The 16,205-nt window shown below is 37.9% G+C and overlaps 1 protein-coding gene and 1 long non-coding RNA gene across 3 annotated transcripts; both read left to right on the top strand.

The window, feature by feature from the left end:
• Positions 1-917: 917 nt before the first annotated feature.
• Positions 918-11,676, top strand: LOC116674152 (uncharacterized). The gene is made up of 3 exons (XR_004327992.1): positions 918-929; positions 1,361-1,366; positions 11,238-11,676. It is a non-coding gene; the product is annotated as an uncharacterized LOC116674152 (long non-coding RNA).
• rab34a (RAB34, member RAS oncogene family a) lies at positions 4,017-11,676 on the top strand. 2 transcript variants are annotated; one of them, XM_032506630.1, is made up of 12 exons: positions 4,017-4,265; positions 4,475-4,513; positions 5,904-6,020; positions 6,635-6,726; positions 6,829-6,897; positions 7,707-7,808; positions 7,902-7,966; positions 8,120-8,171; positions 8,262-8,343; positions 8,986-9,076; positions 10,906-11,013; positions 11,093-11,676. In XM_032506630.1, exons 3-12 carry the CDS (start codon positions 5,946-5,948, stop codon positions 11,158-11,160), a joined length of 804 nt encoding a protein of 267 aa, XP_032362521.1. In that variant the 5' UTR covers positions 4,017-4,265; positions 4,475-4,513; positions 5,904-5,945; the 3' UTR covers positions 11,161-11,676. The 2 variants fall into 2 exon arrangements, with proteins under 2 accessions (XP_032362521.1, XP_032362529.1); XM_032506638.1 differs by having other exon boundaries at positions 4,018-4,265; positions 6,832-6,897.
• Positions 11,677-16,205: the final 4,529 nt, after the last annotated feature.

Below are 16,205 nucleotides of genomic sequence, written 5' to 3'. Positions count from 1 at the left end.
CAAAAAGACGGAGTGCTGTAATAAAATCGAAAGGTGCTTCAACAAAGTATTAGTTTAAGGGTGTGCACACTTATGCAACCAAGTTATTGTATGTCTTTATTTTTTCCCCTCAAAGATTTAACTTTGTTTTTTCAATTGAATTGTTCACGTTATAGGTCACAAAAGGTGGAAAAAGTTTTGACATGATGTCTTTGTCTCATTTTTTTTACATCACAAAACCTGGCTTAGGGGTATGTAGACTTTTATCCACTGTATCCACTCTAGGTCACAATAAATCTGAGGGGTTGTGAGATGTTTAATGACAGAGAGAAAAGAAGAGAAATATATTAATTTTTTTGGGACTTTTCTCTCTTTACTTTTTTACTGGTGATGATGATGATTGCAGGGCTGCCCCGTACCACTTACCACCACATCAGACGGTCCGGATGGACAAACTGTGGTCTGTCTGTACGCACCGACACCCATCACCCGCAGCTTCTCACCAAGTAGCAGTGGCTGGATGGTGTTGAATGCACTGGAAAAATCAAAAAACGTGATTCTCACCGCCGTCTAGGTGCAAATGAGCTTGCTGTAGAAGACAAGGCTGGTAGGCAAACTGTAAGGGGTCCAGAGAAGATCTCACCTGCGGCCACAGCCTCTCCAGCACCTTCATCACATGGGATGTGAAACCACTGGGCGGTAGTCCTTAAGGCCAGATGGAGTCAACATCATGGGGACCGGGACAAGGCAGGACGTCTCCAACAGCAGCAGCACTCTTTGCAGGCTCAGGCTCAGGTTGAAGAGGTACTGGAGCACACCAGACAGCTAACTGGCGCAGGTCTTCAGGACCCTGGGGCTGATGCCGTCCAGGCCAGCAGCCTTGAGCTGGTGAAGCCTCAGCTCCTCAGCTGTCTCTTCATCTGGCCAGGTGTGAATGAAAAGCAGGAGGGGTGCTTGAACTGTCTGTGGGGGGAGAGCAAATGTGCTGTAGTGGTGGGGGGAGTGGGCAGACTACAGGGAAGTTCTGGGGGAGGTGTTTGAGCAAGGGGGGGGCAATGAGGGGGTGTAGGAGGTTGGTGGAGTGGTAGAGGAGGCAGGGGATGGCTGTGAGCTAAACCTGTTAAAGTAACAGTTCAGCTCATTTGCTCTCTCCCGGCTGCCTGGTGTTTGTCCTCTTCTCCCCCCACACCCGGTGATCTCTTTCATCCCTGTTCACACCTCCCTCATGTTGTTCTGTTCCAGACTGGCCTTCAGCGTGCTCCTCCCTCAGTTTATCCCACAGTTTGTGCGGTACTTCCCTTGACCATGACCTGAAAGTTTTCTTCTTCTTAATAAGAAGGGCTTTCCGGTCACTGGTGATCCACTGCTTAAAATCCGGGAGGGGATGGTGATGTTCTTACAGAATTGTATGTGTTCTGTGATGCAGTCTGTCATACTGTATGTCATGTGTCCTCCCCATATGGCTCACAGAGCACTCCCCAGTCTGTAGACTCAAAGCAGCCCCACAGTACCTCCTCCACCTCCTGAGTCCACATCCTCACAGTCCTTGTTTGGACAGGCTGTCGCAGGACAAGAGGAATATACTTAAGTGACAGAAAGAAAATGTTGTGATCTGATTTGCCAAGGGGGGGCAATGGCACTGTAAGCACAAAGACATTAAAGTCCCCAGTGATAACCACCAGGTGTTGGGCTGCTGCATCTCAAGTTGTGAGACAGTTGTGTGAATGATGTCAGCAGCTGCCTCCGCATCAGCAGATGGTGAAAGTTCAGCAAAAGCTTATATGTGCTTCATTATTAAAGAGGAAAACCCTTTCAAGGAAACGTAAAGAGGCAAGTTGGTACAAAACAGACTGATGCTTTAGAAACAGTGATTTTCAAAAAGAGGGAGGACTGTGGAATCTGCCCCAATTTCTTCTAACAAAGTTAGAAAGGGATCTCTTGAGAACAGGAGAATCTATAACAGAGACTAACTTTCTCATTGTCAACATTCTACACTCAATGGTCACTTTTTAAGGTTCGCTTTTTCAATCTGATACAACTGGTCTGCCATTAAGTCTCTTAATGATGCCAATAATGTTAGCTTTTGGTGACACTAATTAGAAACACCTTTCAATATGTGACTGCTTTATAGTCCTGTAACACCCTGCAGCGTCCTGTTATGCCATGAACTGCTACAACTACATTACTATTTCTGTTCCATTATCTTTTATTCTTACTGTTATCGCCATTATTCATCACACCCCCAACCGGCACCGCCAGACACCACCTACCAAGAGCCTGGGTCTGTCCCAGGTTTCTTCCTAAAAGAGAGTTTTTCCTCGCCACTGTCGCACTAAATGCTTGCTCTTGGGGGAATTACCAGAAATGTTGGGTCCTTGTAAATTATTAACATTATTATTAACAATTTACACATAGAGTGTGGTCTAGACCTACTCTATGTGTAAATTGTCTTGAGATAACTCTTGTTATAAATTGATACTATAAATAAAATAGAATTTATAATCAGGTAGACCTGAAGACATGTGACCCTATCCTTTAATCTTTGACAAGTGTTGTAATTTATAAGATGATGTTGTTGTTAAATATGAAGGGGAAACGTTTGAAGTACAAGTACACCTACAGCTGTGAAATGAAGTGGAGGGAAAAGTACAATATTTTACATGTAGTGATAGCATAAAACACTCAAAATAGTATTTACAGTAAAGTACAGTAGTAGGCTACTTCAGTACTGCTCTAAGGTAACCTGGCAGTGCTTGGTACCATATAGATATATGTACCATATATTACTGTAGACAGAATGTGAGCACAATATACAGATGGCTATTTATAGTAATAGCCATCTGTATATTAGGCTCACATTCTGTCTGTAGTAATAGCCATCTATATATATATATATATATATATATATATATATATATATATATATATATTCATAGTACATATTCACCTGTAAACTCTGTTATAGTAACAACAATCTGTATATTGTTCATTGTACATATCTGTAAAAATTCTACTTATCGTAATATCCAGCTGTGTTATTATATTCAGTACATATCTAGCTGTAAATTTTGTTCACAATACTAGTTATCTATATATTATATTCATGGGACAAATCTATCCGTAAAATTCTGTTTATGATAGTATTCATCTCTATATTTATTCAGTACATATCCATGTCCTGCACTTATGGAACCATTGTATATCCTGCACTTGCTGCTATTGCATTTCTGGTTAGACCTAAACTGCATTTCGTTGCCTTGTACCTGTACCTGTGTAATGACAATAAAGTTGAATCTAATCTAATCTAATATAGGGAAGGGGTCTTCAACGTTTTTGTTTAGGCCCCAAGGACCCCTTTGCTGAAAGAGGAGAAGCTCTAGGGAACCCTTCTACATTTACTTTATATTTTCTGTCTAGAATTAAGTTGCATCAAACTGGGCCGCATAGATGAAAATAAAATGGCAGGGAATCCTTAAGTTTACTGTAACTGTATGGCTACCATATAGGCATAGTAATCTTATATTCAATGTGTAAATAACATTTTCTTTCACAAATAGACCAATTGATCTTTGCTATCAAAATGTTTAGATTCATGTTGATGTATATTTTTTAGACATATTGTATATTCATTTTTGATAAAAAATAAAATTTCGAAAAATTATTTTGTAAATAATTTGGCGGCCCCCCTTGCACTAACTCTGGGGACCCCATAGGGCTCACGGACCCCCTGTTGAACAGCTCTGATATAGCCTCGTGATACATGTTCATAATGTAAAACCTACATTAAATAGTGATATTAATAGTAGATATATGGAAGTAATCAATATGATGTATGTGTTATTGTTATCTTCATGTAATGCTGTATATCTTTCCATAGTATTTGTCTTCATATTGAGTAGGCTATTCATATTTTACAGAATGTCTAGACCTATCAGACAGTTATAACGAGACAGAGGCTTATAGCGCCCTCTGTTGTCGAAATATTTACCTGACAGATTTTTTTCTCTTTCCTAATTTCCGATTATTCCTCATTCCCTCCAGCAGGGGACCGAGCAGAGAAAATCTGGAGGAAAGAAAGAAGAAATCCAGAGATGCGGCACCAGCCTGCTTCTCCCCACTTCCGTCCGTGGGTCCATTTCAGCTCGGATCGCCATCAAAACCAACACTTGAATGCTTAGCAACGGCCACAAACGAGTCTACGTGTTACAATGAGAAGCATCGGTCCGTGGGAGGAATGAAAAACAAGCCCAGACACAGAAGAGAGAAGAAGACTCGGTCTCGATGAGGTAACTCCTTCTGCAGCTCAAACACGCGTTTTTATGTGCGCGCAAAAGTTCAATTTAGTTATCTATGTGGAACCTTTACGCATCTCTTACTTAACGTGTAACTTTACAGAGATAATAAGAGACTCGGCGTGGTGTGTGGGTGTAAAATAGAGTTTTAAAGTCCGTTTTCTTTGGTGGACCAAACTCCTCTTCTCTTCTTTCTTTTCCAGACACTTTGACGAACAAGAGGATTAAAACCGATCGACACAGTAAGTGGATCAACACTGATCCCAGATGTCTGTTCCAACTGCATGCGGTCATGTTGCTACACAATGGATATTACATATTTTCTCTCATTACAGTTTATTGGTTTTTATTACTCTTTATTTACAGTTAGCTGTAGTCTTTACAGGGACTGACCATAGACAGGCAGGAGGCAGACGTGTGTGCAGTTTGGGGTACAATGTACAATTGAAGGGAGATGGACATTTCAAATAATGGTAAAAATCCACTTAGCCAATTTGGAGATATTAAGGCAAGGCAGCTTTATTTGTATAGCACATTTCAGCAACAGGGCAATTCAAAGTGCTTTACATAAAAAGATTAAAACAATAAAAGTTACAGTAAAGGAAATTAAATGCCTTACAGTATAGGTGGTAGTAGTAGTAGTAGCAGTAGTAGTATTTGAGGAATATATCTAAAATATAAGACCTATTTAAGAGTTATTTCACACTTTTTTGTTAGGTACATAATTCCATATGTGTTCATTCATAGTTTTGATGCCTTCAGTGAGAATCTACAACCAACCTTTTGGACTGTACTGTACATACATACATATATATATATATATATATATATATATATATATATATATATATATTAACAGGTAAATAAGGTCATGTACTCCTCAGCACAATCTTCCAAAATTATTGTAAGTTGCTCAAACAAGAAATTCCCATGTTCAAAAAGGAGTAGGAAGAAGTTCCTAAACTTAACAGGTCTTACTCCCTTTCTCTTTTTATCCTTTAGTAACTAAAAATATTATGCTTCACTTTTTTACATATCTTTACATAAGCGTAAACATATAGTTACTTACCTACTGCTCACATAAACACATGCATACACGACACAGATGCATACATACACGCCTACAAACAGTTACACTGTTTGTATTATTTGTATTTCTTTTTCTTTCAGTTCTTTCTTTACCATCTCTGTTCTTTGTTTCAACATCAGCAGGCTATGATATGTAGGGTCAGGTATCTGTTGACTGTTTTGTTGAACTAAAACCCCAAAGATATTTAGTTTGACATTTCAAATTCAATTTAGTGATTCATCTTTTTGTGATTACTCTTCATTTGAAAAAAATTCACTGTTTCCTTTTACTCAAAATTTGAGGGGTTTCAGTTTTTTTTATTTTAAGGTTATTTGAGACATTTGAAGACGTCACCTTGGGCTCTTAATCAATAAAAATAATTGTTTAGTTGGAGCTTTAGTATTGTTCTCCAAAACCTAAAAGATACAAGCTACCTTGTAAGTTTTATCTCCTGTAGCAAAAGGTCAAATGCAACCAGGTCTGATGATTGGGCTTAAATATTATTCACTGGCATCTAGATCTTCTGAAGGAAGAAGTTATAATGTCTTTCTCTCTCTTTCCAGCTTACCACACGCCCCTCTGCTAAACATCCACCTCGAAGCTTCATGTCTGTCCGAGTTTCAGCCATGAGTGTCCTTCCTCCTGTTCGAAGGGACCGCATCATCGCTCAGCTCCCTCAGGTAAAACCCTTCTATTTTATTAGAGCGGTTCCACACCATCCTCACAAATTCATCTTCATTAAAAAAAATAGGAAAAAGGATTTTTAAGAACAATACAAATATTTGGTCATTTAAAAATCTGATATTCCGATATATTTTTTTTAAAGAATCCAGAAATGCGTAACAAAACAAACAGATTTCCTTAACAATAGTTATTTATATTAGTATTTATGAGTTCTCACTAAAATAATATTAATTGTTTTACTGTCACAACAAAACAGAGGAACATCAAAATAGCTCTGATAAATAAAATGTACAAAAATAATCTTAAAATATAAACTTAAAGTCCTTTGAACGAAAACATAAAATAAGAGTATTGCCAACAGGGACGTTGTAGAGCGCTCTCTGGTGGACAAACTATTCAGTGCTTATGACGTGGTTGACCGTGCCCTTTTATTTTATTTATTAAATATTTATCAGAATCATTTATTTTTCACTATAAATAAATATCAGCAGGACAACAAGGGGCAAAACACCTCACTCCCTGCACTCTCCCACCCCCAACAGGACAACAACAAGGGGCAACCCCCCCCCAAACCCTAACCACACGACCAATCCCTCTTCTTCTCTTGTAGTATTTTAGGAAAGATGCAGCTCTCCACATTAAGGAGGATTTCAACAACAAAGTGAAGACTGCGTGTCAGGAGCAGCGTACCGGCACTGTGGGGTGAGGACAGGACCCAGCAGCCACATGACGCTGGATGGGGGGGGCTTTGTGGGGCTTTTTTTTCTTTTTTAACTTGTTGCCATCTTCTTTTATTCCTCTCAGCAGATTTAAAATCTCTAAAGTCATTGTTGTGGGCGACCTGGCTGTGGGGAAAACCTGTCTGATTAATAGGTAAGCTCAAACAGTCATTGGTGCAGTTCTGGGAAATGAATAACTCAAACAAGAAGAACTCCAAGGACATGAGCAGGAAGCATAATCTTCTTTATTTTATTATTAAAAAGTTTAGAAATGGTAAATCTACATTAAAAAATATATCAGCAATAGACAGTGGTGGAAAGTAACTAAGCACATTTATTCAAGTACTGTAAAAATACACCTCCATTAATCTGACAGCTGGAGTTATTGGATACTTTACAGATTAAGATGAATAAAAGTTTATAAAAATATGATACTGTGCTGTTGATTAAACTATTCAACAGTATGTAAAGTAGTAAAAGTGTGTTCCACCTCCAGCTGTAACAGGGCCAGTTGACAGATATTAAAAAAGAAGCCCATTTTCTCACTTACTGCTGGTTGTACGTAGTCATGCAGTAGTTTTTCTTAAATTTGCTGAGGTTTTAACTAAGATGTTTTCATTCCACTGCATTGGCTGTGAATATGTGAATATGATTCTGTGTATGGTGCTCCAAAGCATTGAACATTAGGTTTGAAACACTAAAAAAAGCAAAAATCATTTTCCAGAAACAGTTACTGGGAATAATCCACAGCACATGCTGTCCAGTTTTCATTGTAACTGTACTTTTGCACCAAATAAAGAAACATACAGTATTTAAGGTACTGTTCTAAAATCTGTATTTAAAAAAATGGTGGTGGATGTAAATGGTTTAGGCTTACCTTTTTGAGATATCTTGATCAGATAAACGTATACACAGTGTAGCATTCTTCATCAAAAAAACTGAAGACAATTTTTATGTTTTCAGGTTTTGCAAAGATGCTTTTGATAAAAACTACAAGGCAACGATCGGCGTTGACTTTGAGATGGAGCGCTTTGAGGTGCTGGGCGTTCCTTTCAGCCTACAGCTGTAAGTCTAAAGTCTTGGTTATTAAACATAAAGGAAAAGTAAAGTGAGTCTGCCTGGTGTGACATTGCTTGCATGGCTGTCTCTGTGTTGCAGCTGGGACACTGCAGGCCAGGAGAGATTCAAGTGCATTGCTTCAACGTACTACAGAGGAGCCCAGGGTGAGAGATTTGTGTTTTAGGGCAGCACGCTTATAAGGAGCGTGCTAAAAACTCTCCTTTTTCCGTGTACACAATATCAGGGGAGAAAAAGAAGCTGCGTATTCATAACTTTGTCTCCTAAAATTGTTAATGTCATATTTTCTCTTATTCCAGTTGTGATTATCGCATTTGATGTAAATGACGTTGCATCTTTGGGCCATGTGAGGTAAGCCTATTTGTTATGAGCAGATTGTTGCCACTGGTCCCGTTTTTCGTCCCAGCTGGACATCTTAAGTTTGTCTTGTTTTGTCTGCAGACAGTGGCTCGAGGACTCCCTGAAAGAGAACGACCCCACCGCCGTTCAGCTGTTCCTCGTGGGCACAAAGAAAGACCTAAGCGTACGTCTTGACTGTTTTAAAGAGGACTTGCCTGTGAAGGTTTCTTGTGTCTGCTACTGAAGTTGAATGTCAATTGTTGGATTGTTGCCAGCAGCAGAAAGCGCTTGTGTCCCGACTCAAACCTCAGGAATGTAGTTTCCCTGTCCTTTACTTCACTGTACTCCAAATCTCTTCTGAAATGATGGGCATGCAGACATTTGAGACGTTACTAACTGCATTTAAGCAGTGGTGGGAAGTAAGAAAAAGACTCATTTTCTATTTCCAGAAGTTTGTAATTTCTCTTTAACTATTTGAGTTGGGATTCTTCTTTTACTTTGGGATTTTTGCACAGATGGTATGAGCGCTGAGATTTGATATTTAGATTGCTAATGCTGTGGCTTTTTTTGTAAGAAATTAGATTACTAGAATAAGTCATTTACCTTTTTTATTATTTCTGGAGGGCTTCTCTTGTCCTTCCTGAGTCACTCCCTTGCAGTGTAGGACATTGTTATGGTCATCTTTTATTTATTCTGCCTTTTTAATAGACTAAACCATTAATCAATGAAGCAAGAAATGATATAGAAAACAATTCTTAGTACAGATCTTTTGTGTTTGACTTGACTACATGATATCTAACTTTGTCTGCTCTGCTTTCTCGGACAGTCTCCTGCTCAGTATTCTCAGATCGAACAAGATGCTCTCAAACTAGCACAAGAGATCCGAGCCGAGTATTGGGCTGTGTCGTCACTCACAGGTGAGTGTCTTCTATTTAAATACAGTAACATGACGAGTGTCAGCAACCACACCCTTGACTGAGGGACTGTTTGAATGTTATTTAGTTAAGGTCAGAAAAGGGGGAGAATATTCTAATAGAAGACAGTACTAACTGCATTTAAACAATGGTGGGAAATAAGAGGTAGACTCCTTTTCTTTTTCCTAGTTTAATTTTTACAAGGAAACTAGTTTTAATACTATTAATTTGTAATTTATTATCAAGTATTTAAGTTGGATAGTCTCATTGTTTGGGGGAAAGCAGAGAAGGGTCCTAAATTTTTCCATACCCCAGATATTTTGTTTTACTCAATTTTATTGTGAAAAACCTGCTTTTTGTACCATATGCACCATCGATCGTAAAGGTTCGACACTGTAGACAATGTAATGTGACACAGTTCTCTTCTACAACTTGGATCAGCATCAAACTCTTCCTGTTAAATTATCAGTACCAAATATAAACAACTCTTCACTCTGCAAATATCTGGTTCTTTAATAAAAAGTGGAATTAACATTTTGGGGGAGACCTCAAAGAAAGATTTTGCTTATTTATACTGTGTCATGTCAGTATGTGCAGATGAATGATGTGTCTGCCCACACAAAGATGACACAGAGCTAAATTGAAATCAGCAGAACATCCCTTTAACTTCAACTCCCAAGATGCATTCGGCAAGAAGTTTCAATTTTGACACTAAAAATTACTATGTTAAGATAACTTTTCAATTTTGGGGTGAACTTGGGTTTAATTCAGCAACTTCCAACAAATTTGGAATTGGCTACCGCTGTGACTGGATTCTTCTCCATGGCATTGGCAGCTGAAGCTGATGGGTATTCATGCATTCATATTTAGGGCCATCTACATGCTGAACTGACGGAGAAATCATGATTTCTCAGAAACAAAGATGATAATTAAAACTATTGGGCCTAATGTAAATCTACACAATTGTTTCATTATCTGGGACATTCTGTGTTTTTATGTTAAGCAACACTGAGGATATCATTGAGGATAAATATAAAAATGGGTAAACAACATTTATTTATCTCTTAAATAACATGACAAACTGATTTGTTACAATTTCCGCATATTTGGCAATTGCTAATTCTAAGTTACAAATCATTTGGGCTGTATACAAGTTGTTACATTAACATTTTAATCAGGGATGCATTGAGAAATTAGGGAGGAAGGTGTGATAGTTTTTTTTCCTACAGTTGGAAGATCAGAAGCTAATATTAAAAATCCTGGAGAGGATCTTGCTTAACCCTTGTGTTGTCTTCTCGTCAAAATTAAAAATCAACACTTTTTCTTATGGTTTTGTCCCATTTTTCAACACTTCTGATGCTCTTTTGAATGTTTGTAACTTTTTTGACGTTTAACACTACGTAACACAAACTTATTAACTTCAGTTTTAAAGTTATTTTTGGAATTTATGGTCAATAAACCTTATTTAGAGGAAATTTATACCTAGTGTTTGAGTTAGAAAAGCAGAAATTAGGAATTATTTAGAATAAACTAGAATATGTCAACTTTTACTCAATACTATTTCAAAAACCCTTAAATTGTTTCTTTCAAATGCTATACAATTGAAGAAGATAACCCAAAATTTTTGAAAGTAGAGATTTGTACTCGCCAAAGACCATTGTGTGGAATCAATCATGTTATTTTGGGGGATTAAAAAGAACATTGATATAGGAAAACGGGTCAATTTGACCCGAGAACAACATGGGGGTTAAAAAAAAACGTTTCAACCCTCCCCTCCACATTAATAGTTTCCATACAGTTCCTTACTAATCTATATTTCCTCGATGCTGTAGGGGAAAACGTCAAAGAGTTTTTCTTTCGAGTTGCATCGTTGGCATTCGAGACCAACGTTCTTGCGGAGTTGGAGAAAAGTGGATCAAGGCAAATTGGGGGCATCGTCAGTGAGTATCCAAAGTCATCTCTTTGTAAGCCGTCCCATTTGTCACTTAGTTTTAACACCCAGCTGTTTGTTGGTTCCAGGAATTAACAGCACGTCAAATAATGGGCACGCTTCATCGAAGAAGAAGCAGCCAAACTGCTGCCAGTAAGGATGGAAGCAGGGCTTTAAAGTCAAAAGTAATGACCAAAATGAAGAAAAAGACTGGGGGGATGTCTGTGGTCAAAGCAGGAGTTTTAACTTCCAGACATGTGTGAGTTTAGTTTTTCCTGGCTTAGAAGGAGTTTTCCTCTGTGGGATGTGGATTCTTGTGGCGTTGCTCAGTTTAACTTTTCTGGAGTTACAGAGTGACACAGCAATTCCACAAAAATGAAAGAAAGTTCTGGTACTGCAGAGATGCCAAAGAATGACTGTGGATGTGTTTTAATGTGTTGTACAGTATGAGTGGGAGCTTACACAGTCCTGCTGCTGTAGTTTGCTGTAGTGTGAAGAAAAATCTTTACACTAATACTGTTTTTAAAGTGCCCATATTATGAAAGAAAATACTTTTTCTGGGATTTGAGTTTTTAGTTTGTGTCTCTCGTGCTTCCACACACACACACACACACACACACACACACACACACACACACACACACACACACACACACACAGAAATTTTATGAATCTGAAAATGAGCATAATATGGGCGTTTTAAAATGTTTTTACTTGGTACTTAATCTGCTTTTTATAATATTGTTGCTCAGATATTCTCAACTTTTGTGAGATTGCAAATCACAAGAAAAAAACAAGGATTGAACATAAGTCTGAAAAATTAAATACTTTAGCGTAGCGGGAATGTTTTTTCTGCTTTGCTATGCTGATAATCATTTTACAAGGCCTCAGATTGATCTTGTGATGCTTCTTAGGTACTGTTTTTTGCTTTTTGATTACAATCAAATCAATGACTGACTTTGGATTATCGTGTTTATATCAAAAACTGAAATAATGCGTATGGATATTTCACCATTTTTCTTTAGATTTTCTTATGGTATGTTTAATAAAAATATATTTAAAAAATGTCAGTGTTAAAAGAAAAATTATTTAGTTGAAATCACAGAATTGGTTACTATTTAAAACACATCTCACTATTTCTTAATGTTACGGCTGTAACGTGTCTATTCAGATGAAGCTTTTTTGGCCAACTTCAGAAAATACTATTATTGCTACTATTTTAACTAAAGTTGTGAGAGTTAAGTTGAAATGTTTGAAGGAATCAAGATACTTCCGGTTAACGTGGCTGTGGAGCTCTCCGGGGATGCTGTGAGAGAATTTGTAATTCTCTTTAATCCACTTTCTTTCTTCAGTTTTCTCGATGGCTACGGTTGCTACACCTGCAGGACACAGTGTGATATTTATTTTAGTGTTGATGATCTTTTAAATAAGGTAGTATGATATAGGTTTTATATATATATATATATATATATATATATATATATATATATATATATATATATATGCTTTCCCTACTATGACATGTCAACATATCTACCGTGAAAAAGGTCTATAGCACCCTCATACTCATTACTACAACTTCCATTTCTAGTCATAGTTCCATTATTGCCACTGTTCATCACACCCCCAACCGGCACCGTCAGACTCCGCCTACCAAGGGTCTGAGTCTGTCCGATGTTTCTCCCTAAAAGGAAGTTTTTCCTCGCCACTGTCGCACTAAATGCTTGCTCCTGGGGAAATTACTGGAATTGTTGGGTCTTTGGAAATTATAGTGTGGTGTAGACCTACTCTATCTGTAAAGTGTCTTGAGATAACTCTTGTTATGATCTGATACTATAAATAAAATTTAATTGAATCATACCTGCAGGAAGGAGAGACGTGTCAACTAACTTCTTTTAAGTGAACAAATACAAGTGTTTAAAGAAAATGGTACATTTAATTTTTTGGGATAAACAGTTAAAATCTGACCTTATATCTCTCTTATGTAGCTCAGCTTAAATTCTTTAAGGAAGACCCAACTTTGAATCAATGCTCTCCTAAATCAAATCAGCTGTTATCCAAATAACATTTTTATCATGCTGTGTATAACATGCTGTGTATAAACTAGTACCTCCTGATTGAAATGTAGCTCAGTGTAAATTCTTTCCAGAAGACTTCACTCCTAATCAATGTGCCCTACCTAAATTGAATCAGTTGTTGGAAGCGTTCACCTTCCTACTAAACCAATCAGAATCATACACAAATTGCAAGGGCCAGTCACATAGTCACAACCCTGCTTTAAAATCTGTTTCTCCCTTTGCTATCAGCTGTTGTTTCAGGCAAAGAGTGCAACCTTCCACCTCCAGTCCTCTACTCCAGCTGACCGGTCCAGAGCCTCCTTCCATTGGGGGGGGGGGGGGGGTCTGATGGTTCTCTACACTTATAAACAAACTATTAGTATAACAATGGAGTCTAATCTCCAAAGACTTTGTACTTTTTAATGCACTGTACAATACACCTTTTTGTATATCTGCAAACATTTTTCTCCAGATTGAAATTATATCTCTCACTCCTTTTCCGATCTAAGGATATGACTGAACAAACAACTGTTGCAGTCTGTCTCTCTGTCCCTCCTCCCCAGCAATATGCCCTATATTCCCCAAACCAAATCTATGACATTCCCTTTCCATTCACCAGATGTGCTCTGGCATCATCTGACATTAACACTAGAGGGTGCCATGCCACAGGGAATAAATGAACAGGAAGTTGAGGGTTAGGTTGATTTTAGTTTATTCATCAAGTAGTTAACCAACAGAATCAGCAACTATTTTCATAATCAATTTATTACATTAGTACACAAAAAATGCCAAATTTGTATTTGGTATTTTTCTTATACATAATAATGAACTGAATATCTTTGGGTTTTAGACTCTTGGTTGGAACAAGCAATTGGAATATATATTGTGCTGTGGGTGATGATTATGAATGTTTTTTAAAAATATATATTTTTAACTATTTTACTACTAAGAATATAGCTAAACAATCTACAGATTAATTAACTATAATGAACTGTAGTTGATATATTTGATTTTAATACATAAGAAATAAACGTTATATTCTGGCCAGAGAAATTTATGTTGAAATTCTAACATTATCTTAATTTTACATTTAAATCCAGCCATGCATTGAAGCTTTTCTTACGCTCACCATGCCTAAAACAACTCTTTGAGTACCGAGTTCTGGTTCCAGATAATGATCTGTAAGTAATCACCCAACCAGTGTATTACTTTTTGCAAGAAAATTATCCAATTTTAAGACCAGATATTTACAAAAACAGAATTAACATAAGTGTAAACCTATTATCTCCCACCTGACAGAATGAGCTACAATACTTTCAACTATATGTAAAGAGGAGGTGGGCCATTCTGATAGAATATTAAAGGTCCCATGGCATGAAATTTTGACTTAATGAGTTTTCTTAACATTAATATGCGTTCCCCCAGCCTGCCTATGGTCCCCCAGTGGCTAGAAATGGTGATAAGTGTAAACCGAGCCCTGGGTATCCTGCTCTGCCTTTGAGAAAATGAAAGCTCAGATGGGCCAATTTGGAATCTTGCTCCTTATGAGGTCATAAGAGGCAAGGTTACCTCCCCTTTCTCTGCTTTGCCCTGCCCAGAGAATTTGGCCCACCCATGAGAGAGAGACATCATGGTTTTCAATTGAGCAAAGTGTCAGTGGGTCAAGGCCACACCCCCAGTCTCTACCTTGCCCCCCCCCTCTCTCCTCCTCAAAAGCTACAGACTCAGGAATGGCACAAACTAAGGAAAGCTCATTGTGGGACTGGCTCTAGTGGCTGGAATTCTGCACCAAGGCTGAATTTTGGGAAATATACTTCAGATATGGTATTAGGGGACCACTAAGGTCTATGTCAAAAAGAGACTTCAGATACAGTATTAAGGGACCACTAAGGTCTATATAAATGCATCCAAAGAGCACCATGTCATGGGACCTTTAACATCCTTGTCAGCACTCACAGACTGAAATGTGTTTGTTTAGAAAATATATTTTAAGATGTAGCTCTCACAACCCTGAGGTGTTTTAAATATTGCCAGCTGAGTAAACATCCATCTCCTCGAAAGAAATAAGGGACATGGTTAAAAAGTAAAAAGCAAAGGAAGATTAACCTGGTTTTAGCACATGCAGTCTTACTTCCATCGGGGTTTGGCTTGCGACACACAGGTGTTCTGCTTTGGAGACAGCCAGAAAACCTTCTCCGAGGGTGTTGGCTAACAGACGCACCTGAAGAACATTTATCAGAAACTTTCATCCACACTGACAGAATGATATCTCAGAAATGATCCCCGCCTGTGGCTAACCCCCAGTGGGAAGTAGGGCTGCACGATACGATATTTTGATTGATATTGCGATATGATTCACGATATTTTAGGGAATCACCAATTTTTTGGGATCGTCATTCTCACTTTCATTGAAACACAAACAAAAATGTACAATAGTCATGTAGTGTGATTTTTTTCAAGAATCTTTACCAAACAAAGATGTTTTCCTTTAGACTGTAGGATATGATTCGTAGGCCCAGGATGTCTCTGCAGCACCACAATACTTCATTCACAATGGTTAAATACATATTTTCCCTGTGATTTGGACATTGCAGTAATCCAGATTGCAATTTTGATGAAATTGCAATTAACTGTGCAGCCCTAGTGGGATGTGGACATTTTAATGCCATTTGCTGTGGCAAAGTATCTAAAATTAGAATTTTTGTTCCGGGGTTAGGTTTCCGGGGCTATACTAGCAGAGTAACTGCCTGTAGATTGAATGTCTAAGGAAGGTGGCTGTTGCAGACTCAGCATACATCTTGAGTTTCCAAAGGTGCACATTTATTTATGGTGCGCTCCATTTTACGTGTAACTAGAGATGGGCTAATGATAATGGAACTCCGAAGCTTATTTCCCTCCTTGGAAGTGAATGAGGAATACCCTAATGATTGAGGTCCAAAGCCTTCTAGTCACGGCTGCTTCCGAGAGTGCTTTATTGAGTTTGACTGTTTTCCTGCTAAACTATGTTAATATGCTAAATAGAATTACTTAGAAATATGGCTATATACACAGAGACACAAAGTATGAGAACATTTCAAACTGATAAGTAAAAAACTAGAAATTAAAAAAAAGTTACACAAATATTAACCATGAAGGTAAAACACAT

Source organism: Etheostoma spectabile, chromosome 3 (assembly GCF_008692095.1).
Source record: "Etheostoma spectabile isolate EspeVRDwgs_2016 chromosome 3, UIUC_Espe_1.0, whole genome shotgun sequence".
Lineage (NCBI taxonomy): Eukaryota > Metazoa > Chordata > Actinopteri > Perciformes > Percidae > Etheostoma > Etheostoma spectabile.
This window is presented reverse-complemented; position numbering and strand designations above follow the sequence as displayed.